The sequence below is a fragment of the Lampris incognitus genome, chromosome 1 (genome assembly GCF_029633865.1).
Source record: "Lampris incognitus isolate fLamInc1 chromosome 1, fLamInc1.hap2, whole genome shotgun sequence".
In the NCBI taxonomy this organism is placed as follows: Eukaryota; Metazoa; Chordata; class Actinopteri; order Lampriformes; family Lampridae; genus Lampris; species Lampris incognitus.
In genome coordinates, this window is record NC_079211.1 from 6690462 (window position 1) to 6704257 (window position 13796).

General features: G+C 47.9%; 1 protein-coding gene and 1 long non-coding RNA gene across 3 annotated transcripts in view; one reads left to right on the forward strand and one right to left on the reverse strand.

Annotated features, from left to right (window-relative positions):
- Positions 1-3661: 3661 nt before the first annotated feature.
- LOC130115604 (uncharacterized) overlaps positions 3662-13796 on the reverse strand; it is a 10698-nt gene continuing 563 nt past the window's right edge. Inside the window, exons 2-3 of one of the 2 annotated variants that reach the window (XR_008810514.1) lie at positions 8639-8904; positions 3662-3932 (exon numbers count right to left, since the gene is read on the reverse strand). This is a non-coding gene — a long non-coding RNA (uncharacterized LOC130115604). Of the gene's footprint in view, positions 3933-6471; positions 7117-8638; positions 8905-13796 lie in introns of those variants that run through there. The other variant, XR_008810516.1, reaches the window with a different exon arrangement.
- On the forward strand, positions 8564-10562 carry LOC130115517 (paired mesoderm homeobox protein 2B-like). Its single transcript, XM_056283247.1, is given in 4 exon segments — positions 8564-8855; positions 9484-9671; positions 10133-10180; positions 10182-10562. Coding segments are annotated over 4 exon segments (858 nt in total). The 5' UTR covers positions 8564-8614.

Sequence of the window (13796 nt, forward strand, 5' to 3'; positions counted from 1 at the left end):
ACAGACAGACAGAGAGAGAGGGAGCAAGAGAAAGACAGAGACAGAGAGAGAGAGGGAGCAAGAGAAAGACAGAGACAGAGAGCGAGAGAAGGAGCAAGAGAAAGAGAGACAGAAAGAGAGAGAGGGAGGGAGCAAGAGAAAGAGAGACAGACAGAGAGAAGGAGCAAGAGAAAGAGAGACAGAAAGAGAGAGAGGGAGGGAGCAAGAGAAAGAGAGACAGAAAGAGAGAGAGGGAGCAAGAGAAAGAGACAGACAGAGAGAGAGGGAGCAAGAGAAAGACAGAGGGGGGAGAGAGCGAGAGAGGACACACTCCTCTAATCCAGTTTAATCCAATCTATCTCGTCTCCGGATGTCACTTTCCATCTGGGCGCCTGGAAATGGGTCTCGGGGACCCGGAACACCTCAACAAGCACACATCCGTCAGTCCAGCCACGAGAAAGACCAAGACAGATTACACTGATGAGACGCAAACAACACTCAAATCATACAACTCATACAAGACACAAATAACACTATCAAATCATACAGGACACAAATAACACTCAAATCATACAAGGCACAAATAACATTCAAATCATACAAGACACAAATAACATCAAATCATACAAGACACAAATAACACTATCAAATCATACAGGACACAAATAACACTCAAATCATACAAGACACAAATAACACTCAAATAACACAAGACACAAATAACACTCAAATCATACAAGACACAAATAACACTATCAAATCACACGAGACACAAAACTACCAAATCATACAAGACACAAATAACACTCAAATAACACAAGACACAAATAACACTCAAATCATACAAGACACAAATAACATTCAAATCATACAAGACACAAATAACACTCAAATCATACAAGACACAAATAACATCAAATCATACAAGACACAAATAACACTCAAATCATACAAGACACAAATAACACTCAAATCACACAAGACACAAATCACATTATCAAATCATACAAGACACAAATAACACTCAAATCACACGAGACACAAATAACACTCAAATCACACAAGACACAAATAACACTCAAATCATACAAGACACAAATAACACTCAAATCACACAAGACACAAATAACACTCAAATCATACAAGACACAAATAACACTCAAATCACACAAGACACAAATAACACTCAAATCACACAAGACACAAATAACATTATCAAATCATACAAGACACAAATAAAGCTATCAAATCATACAAGACACAAATAACACTCAAATCATACAAGACACAAATAACACTCAAATCATACAAGACACAAATAACACTATCAAATCATACAAGACACAAATAAAACTACCAAATCATACAAGACACAAATAACACTCAAATCATACAAGACACAAATAACACTATCAAATCATACAAGACACAAATAAAACTACTAAATCACACGAGACACAAAACTACCAAATCATACAAGACACAAATAACACTCAAATCATACAAGACACAAATAAAACTACCAAATCATACAAGACACAAAGCTACCAAATCATACAAGACACAAATAACACTCAAATCATACAAGACACAAAACTACCAAATCATACAAGACACAAATAACACTATCAAATCACACGAGACACAAAACTACCAAATCACACGAGACACAAAACTACCAAATCATACAAGACACAAATAACACTACCAAATCATACAAGACACAAAACTGCCAAATCATACAAGGCACAAATAAGACTATCAAATCACACGAGACACAAAACTACCAAATCATACAAGACACAAATAACACTATCAAATCACACGAGACACAAAACTACCAAATCATACAAGACACAAATAACACTACCAAATCACACGAGACACAAAACTACCAAATCATACAAGACACAAATAACACTACCAAATCATACAAGACACAAAACTACCAAATCATACAAGACACAAATAACACTATCAAATCACACAAGACACAAAACTACCAAATCATACAAGACACAAATAACACTCAAATCATACAAGACACAAATAAAACTACCAAATCATACAAGACACAAAACTACCAAATCATACAAGGCCCAGATAACACTATCAAATCACATGAGACACAAAACTACCAAATCATACAAGACACAAATAACACTCAAATCATACAAGACACAAATAACACTATCAAATCATTCAAGACACAAATAAAACTACCAAATCATACAAGACACAAAACTACCAAATCATACAAGACACAAATAACACTCAAATCATACAAGGCACAAATAAGACTATCAAATCATACAAGACACAAAACTACCAAATCATACAAGGCACAGATAATACTACCAAATCATGCAAGGCACAGATAACACTACCAAATCATACAAGACACAAAACTACCAAATCATACAAGACACAAATAACACTATCAAATCACACGAGACACAAAACTACCAAATCATACAAGACACAAATAACACTCAAATCATACAAGACACAAACAAAACTACCAAATCATACAAGACACAAATAACACTCAAATCATACAAGACACAAAACTACCAAATCATACAAGACACAAAACTACTAAATCATACAAGACACAAAGCTACCAAATCATACAAGACACAAATAACACTATCAAATCACACGAGACACAAAACTACCAAATCATACAAGACACAAATAACACTACCAAATCATACAAGACACAAATAACACTACCAAATCATACAAGGCACAAAACTACCAAATCATACAAGACACAAATAACACTCAAATCATACAAGACACAAATAAAACTACCAAATCATACAAGGCACAGATAACACTATCAAATCACACGAGACACAAAACTACCAAATCATACAAGACGCAAATAACACTATCAAATCATACAAGACACAAATAAAACTACCAAATCATACAAGACACAAAACTACCAAATCATACAAGGCACAGATAACACTATCAAATCACACGAGACACAAAACTACCAAATTATACAAGACACAAATAACACTCAAATCATACAAGACGCAAATAACACTATCAAATCATACAAGACACAAATAAAACTATCAAATCATACAAGACACAAATAAAACTACCAAATCATACAAGACACAAAACTACCAAATCATACAAGGCACAAATAAGACTATCAAATCATACAAGACACAAAACTACCAAATCATACAAGGCACAGATAATACTACCAAATCATGCAAGGCACAGATAACACTACCAAATCATACAAGACACAAAACTACCAAATCATACAAGACACAAATAAGACTATCAAATCATACAAGACACAAAACTACCAAATCATACAAGGCACAGATAATACTACCAAATCATGCAAGGCACAGATAACACTACCAAATCATACAAGACACAAAACTACCAAATCATACAAGACACAAATAACACTATCAAATCATACAAGACACAAATAAAACTACCAAATCACACAAGACACAAATAACACTATCAAATCATAGAAGACACAAAACTACCAAATCATACAAGACACAAAACTACCAAATCACACAAGACACAAATAACACTCAAATCACACGAGACACAAAACTACCAAATCATACAAGACACAAATAAAACTACCAAATCACACGAGACACAAAGGGGTTGCACGGATACATTTTACTTTATTTGTAAGAGAAACCAGTTTTCGATGTTGCTAAAACAAAACGTCTTTCCATTTTTAAATTCTTATTCTTTGTCATTAAACTCTGGAAAGGGTGTCGGTGCTGGCAGACGGTACTTCCTGGTTCCGCGTCTTTTGGGCCTTCATGTGAACACGGGTCTCGTGGGGGGCGCTGGGTCGTTTCTCGGCTCGTGATGCAGCGCGAGACTCCCCGTGTAGATAGAGACGTCCAGCTGACAGGACAGCGTCCCGGATGAATGTTTTATGTCATCTGGCGACCACACACACACACACACGCACGCACGCACGCACGCACGCACACGCACACGCGCGCACACACAGCCGCCCTTATTAATAAGCGTTTTGATAAGCATGTAGGATCTCCTCGGGCGGAGAAGTGAGTGAGACATGAGGTGAAGGCTGACAGTCAGTCCTCCCATCACCCTCTCCCCCTCTCTCCCCCCTCCCCCCCCTCTCTGTCTGTCCGTCTCTCGCTCTGTCTGTCTGTCTGTATCTTCTGCGTTCTGGCTGTTTTTCGGGGGTGGGGGTGCGGGTGGGGGTGGGGGTGGGAGTGGATCCATCCAATCCATCCAGAGACAAAGGTATTTTGTTCCTCTTTTTGTCCCCCCTGTCGTCCCGCATTCCAGCAGCGCTGAGCAACCGCACGGAGCTCTAAATGGAGAGGAGGTCCGTCTCCTTCTATTGTCCGCCACTTGCCAAAGAAACTCCGGGTCTTGCAAACACGGCGTTGGGCTGATTTATTTAAGTGACAGCATATGGTCGGCGCTCTTTATAAAGCACTGAATCACAAATTAACCAGCGCTTTAGTTGAATCAAAGCGCCATTATGCTACTGTAAATCAGGGATTTCATGCACTCCCACTGTTTGCTTTGTGGGGACGGTGCTTCATATCGAGAGCTGTGCAGCGGGGCTGCAGCCACTTGTGAACCGGGGGTGCAGCCCCGTGTCGGCCTGCTGCTCCAGCAGGAGGCCGGTTTACCTGCAGCCCCTCCGCAGAGCAGCAGCCACACACGCGCACACACGCACACGCACAGCAGCCGAAACTCAACCCTCGCGATGGAGTCCAGACCTCAGATTTAGCCAACATTTCCCATAGACATCTCGTCCCAATCATAGTGATCGGTGATCATTAAGTGCTTATTGCTGTCCAACCTGGGGGGGGGGGGGTCATCCCGGGTCCTTTCTGTGTGGAGTCTGCATGTTCTCCCCGTGTCTGCGTGGGGTTTCTCCGGGTGCTCCGGTTTCTCCCGCCTCTCAGAAAGGCATGCATGTTAGGCTTCATACTGCTGTCTGTGCCCCTGAGCAAGGCATGGCAAGACGAACCGGAGTTGGTTCCCGGGAGCTGCCCACTGCTCCTAGCTACACAGCTAGGATGGGTTAGATGTAGAGGAAGAATTTCCCCACGGGGATCAATAAAGCAGTAAAGAAGTAATCAGAAATAAAACTAGCTGATAATTGGTACGTGAAGCGGGGGATTGTGGGCCAGCATCTGTTAGAGCTGCAGGTTGGAGGTGACGATGTGTTTCATAGTGTAAGGTGCGTGGATAAGAAGACACGCTGGCCGCTGGCTCGCGGGTCTGACCCTTTGGTCCAGCGGTTAGCGATGCCTCCTGCGGTGCGGGCGACACGGGTTCGCGTCCCGGCCGCGGCAGTTCCTGTGGTGGCGTTGCCCCCCCGAATTCGCTACAATATGCTCACATCTCACCGCTTCACGTCACAACACACCGCATGACGCCACGTCACACACATCACATCACGTCGTGTAACGTCACATGACATGACATGACGCCACGTGACATCACATGTGGCCAGATGTGCTGAAGTCTTATTCGGGCCCTGGACGCTTTGTTTAACCGGTGGAAAGAATTAAAAGGAGATGTTGACGCTATAAAAGGAGGAGCTGGTGGACCGCGGTGGACCGGACTGCGGTGGACCGGACTGCGGTGGACCGCGGTGGTGGACCGGACTGCGGTGGACCGGACTGCGGTGGACCGGACTGCGGTGGACCGCGGTAGTGGACTGCACACCACAGGAATAAAAAGCCGTTCCCACTGAAAGGAACCGATGGCTAAAAGCCGTAATTGCGTTTGTCTCGGCTGAACAGCAGAAAGGACGCGTCTTTCTCTCAGCTTCATTACATTAACGCCGCCGCCGCCGCCGCGGCTCCGCCCGCCCGCGCGCCGGGCGCGTGCAGGCCGGCGGGCAGGCAGGGCGCGGGGCCGTTTGGCGCTTCGGTTCATAATCGCATCAGCTGATTGGTGCAGCGGCGGGTTCCGAGCGCGCGTGCAGAAAAGGGGGGGGGGGGGAAGAAAAAAAAAGAAAAGGTTCAGATGAGCGGAAGCGGCTCGTGCGAGGAGAGAAGGAAGTGACGACTGTCTTGATGGTCCTGAGAAGAGAACAGGAGAAGAAGAAAAAACAGCAAAACACCATGTATCGTCCCTTCATTTATATTTTATTTTCCTCATTTAAATTTTGGACAAACGATTTTTCTTCTCTCCCCCCCCCCCCCGGTCTGATGATTACCGACAGCAGACATAAACACAACAGACGATGGTAAAAGAGGCGGCAGGGTGGCTGTGCTCCAGTGGCGGCTGGCCAGTACGGGGCGCTGGGGCGCCGCCCCCCCTCAAATATCAAGAGATGAAAACCTACTTTAAAATAATTTAGTTGTATAATTTAAATAATGATGAAATAGAAGTGTGTTCAGTCTGTGAGCGCCGGTCAGCAGCATTAAATATTGGTTCCTGTCTGAATACATATACTTCCTGTCTGAATACATATACTTCCTGTTTGCATACATGTACTTCCTGTCTGAACACATATACTTCCTGTCTGAATACATATACTTCCTGGGTGAGAGGCGCCGGCCAAACCACACCTCATGTCAGCCCTCAAACTTGTGGCGAGCAGGTGACCTGAGGCTGCTGTCTGATTGGCTTCTTCAGATTTTCCATTTTCCAGACACTCCCCTTTTTATTGGCAGTGAATTGGTATTGTTTTACTGTTGTTCGATCTAACGTGATTGGACAATTCTCGTGGCTGTCAATCATGTTCACACCCACCACGACGTCTCGACTGTCAATCATCCACCGCCTACGAACCCTGATCAACTCTATAGTAGGCTACATGGCCCTTCTTAATAACTCTGTGTGGGCATTAAAGCGGCTGTCAGGTGTGCTGCGCCAAGGTAAACTGCGCCCCCCCCCCCAAAATGTTTAGCACCAGCCGCCACTGGCTCCCGGGACATGTGAGCAGACTCCTCGGCGAGCAGCCCGACAGGACCGTTGACAGGTTCCTCAGCCCTGTTGGGCCTCGTTGCAGCAGCAGCAGCATAACCTTTATTACAGGACACCGCACATGTGCATCCGCCTTGAAATCCCGCCCAGCCAATCAGGAGGCGGGAGCCGCGGGAGACCCTCCGCCGGGAAAAACACCTGAAGCGGAAACAGTCGAACAAAGGAAACGGCTCGCGTTTATTCCAGGGGCCGAATTAGCCAATCAGAGGGCCGCGGATGCCCCGCCACTTCCTTACGCTCATTATAAACACGTTATTGATGAAATAACAGCAATAATGAAAGCGGGAAAAGTAATTAGGAGCTCATTTGAATCATTAAAACGCCCCATGAAGTTTATAACATTATGATGCTGCAGGATGCAGAGGATACAGACACACACACACACACATATATATATATATATATATATATATATATATATATATATATATATATATATATATATATATATATATATATATGAACTGGGCAGATCAGTTATGAATCATTTATTATTCCTGATCGCTCCTTTGGTGTGACGCCATTTTGGGAAGCTCATTTAACCTAACGAATAGATATGAGGAGATATACATTTCTTTACATTAATTTCGTTTATTTTCGTTTGAGCTGGAGCAGGTCCACGAGCCAGGAGCGGAAGTGAGCGTCTGAAGAGCCTCCAGTTTAAAACCTGTTCTGGCCCAACCAAAACCGAGCCGGCGGCCATCGGATGGGGGAGAAACGCGCAGGACGTGGAGCCGCCGCGCCGCGGCGCCGCGTATTTACGCAGCCACACCGCACGCTCGTGCGGTGTGCGTGCCGCTTAACAACAGCCCGGATTGGTGGCATCCGCAGTCAAGAGAAAAGAAAGAACCCGGAGTGATGAGACGGCCAGAGAGAGAGAGAGAGGGGGAGAGAGAGAGAGAGAGAGAATACTAGGTGAAACTCTGCCCAAGGTATACGGTCGGTTAAAAGGCTTAAAAGCTTGGAGAAAATTGGATCAGGGAGAATCGTCACCCAACTTTCATTATTTCCAAGTGGTGTGATTGAATTAAAGGGCAAGATGGTGGTTTGGAGAGGAGGAGTAGGGTGGATGGCGCGCGGGGTGGGAGGGGGTGTGTTTTGGAGGGTGGGGTGGGGTTGGGTGGTGGGTGTGTGGGGGGGGGGCTTGGCGCGTAATGGCGCGGTATTAAATTCTAATTAGAGATGCAGGGGATCAATGATAGGGAGGTTGGACAGCGCGGGCCCCCAGTGCCAGCCCAATAGACTGATGAGTTATTGTCATGTAAAAAAGCGCCGCAATAAGACCAAACGCTTTGCTATTGTCCAAGCGGAAAGAGCCAAGTTTATTATGAGGACTATATGCTCTAGAGACCTCGGGCTAGGCGGCTCTTAGGGGGCTTTTCATAAAACAGGGCTAGGTTCCTATAAAGGAGGCCAGTTCTGAAGCGGGCGCCGAGCAGTCAACATCTTCCCACCGCCCAGTCCAAACCAAACCAGACCCAACCAAACCAGACCAGCCTGCACGCGGCGTCCACGCCACCTCTAATCCAATTTCCAGTTCGTTTGGCTTTCTTTCTTTCTTTTCTTTTCGTTGTTTTTTTTTTTTTTTTGTCCTCCCAGGGAAGTGCAACTCTCTGACTCCACTGAGCCTTCTCAAATGTATAAAATGGAGTATTCTTACCTAAACTCCTCCGCCTACGAGTCCTGTATGGCCGGGATGGACACGTCGAGCCTGGCATCGGCCTACGCGGACTTCAGCTCGTGCAGTCAGGCCAGCGGCTTTCAGTACAATCCCATCCGGACCACGTTCGGGGCCACCTCCGGCTGCCCGTCACTCACGCCGGGCTCGTGCAGCCTGGGGACCCTGCGCGAGCACCAGAGCAGCCCGTACGCTGCAGGTAAGCTTCTTCCGCCGCCGCGGCTCGGCCCCCGCGTAATATAGGGCGCCTTGATTGCATTTGAAAATGGAAACGTGTTTAGTATTTACCAAACGACATTTGCTTACACAAATGAAAGAATTTATCACGTTAGAAGCGATTGCAGGCGAGCGGTAATTCGGTTACGGGGTTACACTATCCCAGTCACACCCAAACCGCCAACAAAATTATCTTAAGCCGCCGAAATGATCGGCATAATGTATTTACTTTGCGATGAGACATAAAGCTTCCAAAAATAATTAGATAACCAAAGACTGAGGCTCGTTATTGGCAGCGGACCGCAGTTACAGTAGCGACGCGGCCGGGGCGGACGGCAACATTATGACAAGTTTCCAAGCTCGAGCCTCAACAATTAGTTTACCATTACAATTAAGCGGATGACGGGTCAGCCACGGTATCAACGCGCAACTCACTCGCAGGCAAGCGGAGGCACAACACGATGGCGGGACCGAGCCCGCCCCGACTGACCGGATTTTATCCAAAAAATGTCGAGTTTGAATTTACCCCAACTTGACACCACCACCACCACCGCAATTAGGGCTGATCGGATTGTTTCGTTACTAACGACCCCGTCTCGGTGCCTTCGCAGTTCCCTACAAGCTCTTCACCGACCACGGAGGACTCAACGAGAAGAGGAAGCAGAGGCGCATCCGGACCACGTTCACCAGCGCCCAGCTGAAGGAGCTGGAGAGGGTTTTCGCCGAGACCCACTACCCGGACATCTACACCCGCGAGGAGCTGGCTCTCAAAATCGACCTGACCGAAGCCCGAGTGCAGGTAGGCGCGCACACCCGCATTCCGCGGAGCCCGTTACGCACCCGACGCCCCGTTACGCACGACTTGATGCCGTTGCGGCGCAGCCTCTTGAGTATTTACGCAGCCTCCCCCCTACCCGAGTATCACCCAGAAATGAGTGTTTATTGATTTAAAGCGATTTAAGATCAAATATCGACTCTTGTGTGATGGCGGCTTCCGCGCCGCGATGCAAGTTTTGAAGTAAACTTTCCCACATTTGGGAAGCATTTGGATGGCGGAACACGGCCGTTGATACACGACGGTGCGGTTTTAAAACTGCTGTTCTGCAGCATTGGGCTGTTTTCATTATGGCTGCCAATGAGACGCCTGCGCGTGGCATATAGCATGTGCTCGATTATTATAAAGACGATGATGATGATGATGATGATGATGAATGAGGAAAGTGAACCAAGTCTCTCCTCCTTTCACGCAACCTCCCTCAGGTGTGGTTCCAAAACCGGCGCGCCAAGTTCCGCAAGCAGGAGCGCGCGGGCCGCAGCCGCCGCGGCGGCCGCAAAGAACGGCTCCGGGAAGAAGTCCGACTCCAGGGAAGAAGACAGCAAAGAGGCCAAATCCACCGACCCGGACAGCACGGGAGGACCGGGCCCGAACCCCGTGCCCACCTCCAACTGCGGCGGACCGAGTCCAACGGGCGGCCAGGTGAACAGCAGCGGCGGCGCGCAGGTGGATCAGGTGAAGACCTCGGTGGCAGCCGGCATGGGCGCCACCGCGCCGGGCCAGGGCTGGGCCACCGCCCCGGGCGCCATCACCTCTATCCCGGACTCGTTGGGCGGACCGTTCGCCAGCGTGCTGTCGTCTTTGCAGAGACAGAACGGCGCCAAAGCCACGTTAGTAAAGACCAGCATGTTCTAACCCTGCGCGCAGCGGCGGCGGCGGCGGCAGCGGCGGCGGCGGCGGCGGGGGAGACAGTACAGGAGAGCCGACACGGCGTCCTCCACCTCCAGAGACTGGCAGGCGTCGAGACGCGGAGGACAGACATGCAGACAGACATGCAGACAGACAGCAGACAGACGACAGCTTTGGGTTTTGGTTTGAGTTTTGGTTTTTGTTGCATTGCAGCGTTGTCTTCTGTTCCATCGTGCCATCACTTGACAGGAGACGAGCCCGTCCAGATTTGACGCAGACCTTTTTTGCGCCACCCGTAGAGGAACAGCCGGGCGGGGGGGGGGGGGAGGAGGGGGGCCGGGGGGGGGCAAGGGGTCAAACTACTGCTCTGAACGGACTTCTGACGTCACCGCCGACAAAATAAATGTTCATGTATACACGACCCGCTAATGCGCGAGAGTCCCGCAGAGACGCTGAGGCACCCGCGTCCCCCTCCGCCAGGAGACGCGCTGCGCAGGCGCCCCGGGACCCACCCACCCCGTCCTCCCCGAGTCCTCCCGAGTCCTGCCGAGTCCTCCGTTCCAGCGGAACGCGACCATGATCCTCGAGAAAAGAAAAGAAAAAAACAAGGCACAAAGTACTGCAGCGTCACCCCCCGACCGACAGGAATATGTATGTTTTGTGTGTCTTTCTACGGCAGTGTTTTTGTGGCTGATTGTGTAGTGTTACTATAGTGTGTTGCTGTCCTCCCCGTCTAGATGAACATAGGCCATGCTCCCTTCGTATAGGTCCACACAGTCCTCTCTCCGTGTCCCACACAATTCCCTGGGAAGGATTTATTTTGAGTAAACAAAGGGAATTGGATGCAAACCTTGTATTTATTTCTATATAATTTGCATGTTGTCTCTCTCTCTCTCTCTCTCTTGATTTGGATTTTACGACCCCCCCCCTTTTGTGAGCGTTATGTAACGTTTTGTCCCGGATCTGAAAGTTATTTATATGTAGGTAATGAATGCTTATATTTAAGAAGGAAATATTTCTACATGTGCACATAGTTTTCCAGGTGTACCATTGAAATGGTTGTTGATGATAAAAAAATAATAATTAGTCAAAAGTGGCGTTGTGGTGGTTTTCTTTCGGAGGGGGGGGGGCAGGCACGAGGCAACGACGCAGGAGAGCCGCGGTCCGTTTTTAGCCAAGGACACACAGACCCCCACCCCCCCCCACACACGCGCACACACGCCACAGTGACGGACGGTTGAGATTTCAGCACCACGGACAGCGGCGGCGCGGCATTACATTCATTCCGTTACATTCCGTTACATTTCGTTACATTCTGTTACAATGTATCTGGTGGACGCCACGCGAATTCGTTTCGCGCGGCGGAAACTCGGGGAGCGTCGGCGCATGTTCAGCTGCACGTGTCCCGCGTGGAAACGGTCTCGCGGAGAACCGGCGCAGAGACCGGAAGTCCCCCCCCCCTCCCCCAAGTCTCAGTCCCTTACTTCAAACCAAAGCCACACCAGAGACACGCGTTTGGTTTACAACGTTTTATTTATAAACATACAGGTTTCTAGAAATGCCGTCGCATTCGAACAACACATTTTTTTTTGTAATCTATACTTCTCGATATTATTCAAGTGAATATTAACAATAAATACAGAACAGACGCCAAAGTTTCATTCCTCCTCGTGAAAAGACTGTCTGGGGAAAGTCCTCCGTCTCAGAGACCCCCCCTGGAGAGACCCGGCCAAGCTTTATCACAAACTAAATGAGAGAAAAATAAAAATACACAATCGGAACCGAAGCTTAGAAACACGGTAGTATATCAGAGATGCAGCCACGTTTGCTCCCACTTAGCAAATCATTTGGTATTTTCTCCACGTGCAATGTTACAGAAACACTACGTCACCGACTCCTTCCCATGAAACCCCCCTCGGGAGGAGGCGACGAGCCGGCAGCTCGCCGCCTCGCCTCTTTACTCTCAGCCAACCGATATTGCGCAAGTGCAACTGCTGGTATTTGTGTTGATATTACTCCTATATTTAATATGTGTACTGTTGGGTTTTTTTTGTTTTGTTTTCTAAACGAGTCCTAGTACTGCACATGTATCAGATTCATCTCAGAAGCATAAATAAGTCTATACCTGTTCTAGAATAAAACAACATTCAAAATTAAATGGATAAGTTTCCTTCGCAGAAACCAAACATCCGCAGACGGACGCCGTGCGCTGCGGTGCGGTGCCGACCCGCAGGCGCCGGGCGTCCGAGGGTCCGCCGGGACACAGAACCCGGCACACGACACACACGGATGGACAGAAGCAAGCCGAGGGAGAGGAGACCGCTGTGCATGTCTGCCTTCTCTCCAAAAGAACCGTGATGATGATGATGATGATGATGATGATGATGATGAGAAGCTGGCCGCGAGCGACCGACGCTGTATTTCATAAGGCACATGACGTGGTGGACCCCCGCCGGGAGCAGCCGGCCGGGGGACAACTCGGGGTTTCATCCTACTTGACTTTAGTTTACTGTGAACTCTAATGTAAGTCTACTTGTCCAGTCTAGTAAGTACGCCGTCAAATTTAAAGCGAATTTCTATTTCTAGCAAATAAGGAGGGAGCAACTCTTGACCCATAAAACCTGCTGAAAGGAAACCGGCGAGCGGAGGGACCGGACCAGCGTTCAGAAACCTACCGGCCCCCCCCCCCCCCCCCCGCCGTGTCTCCGAATCCAGAAATAATAATAATTATAATCGTAATAAAAAGACAAATCTGTCGATAACAAGCGTCCGTGTGACCCGACCCATTTCAAGGGGGTCGGTCTCCATCGTGGTTTTATTATGTTCACAACTTCCAGCCGGGAAACGACGGCGGCGACCCGATCATATCCGACAACAACACGCCGGGACTCGGACACCGGAGACCGGTGTTTTCCAGACGAGTCATTCTGACGGAGCGGCACGACAACACAGCCCGCCTGCGTCTGCAGCGGCCATGAAGTCACGACACCCGTGTGAGAGCCGGGCTTTGTTATCTCGCTCGTTCGGCGAGGAAAGGACCCACCATTCAAAATGGCCGCTCAGAAAAATCTCTTGGTGCAAGATAAGACAAGGAGTCTGTGATTGTGTACGGACCAATCAAATCCATAAGATGCTTCATTTCATTTACATATCCGATGACATAAACACAAAGCATTCTCACTATCATTCCCTATTTGGCCCAATATATAAAAAAAAATCTCAATGAAGTCGCGGGGCTTT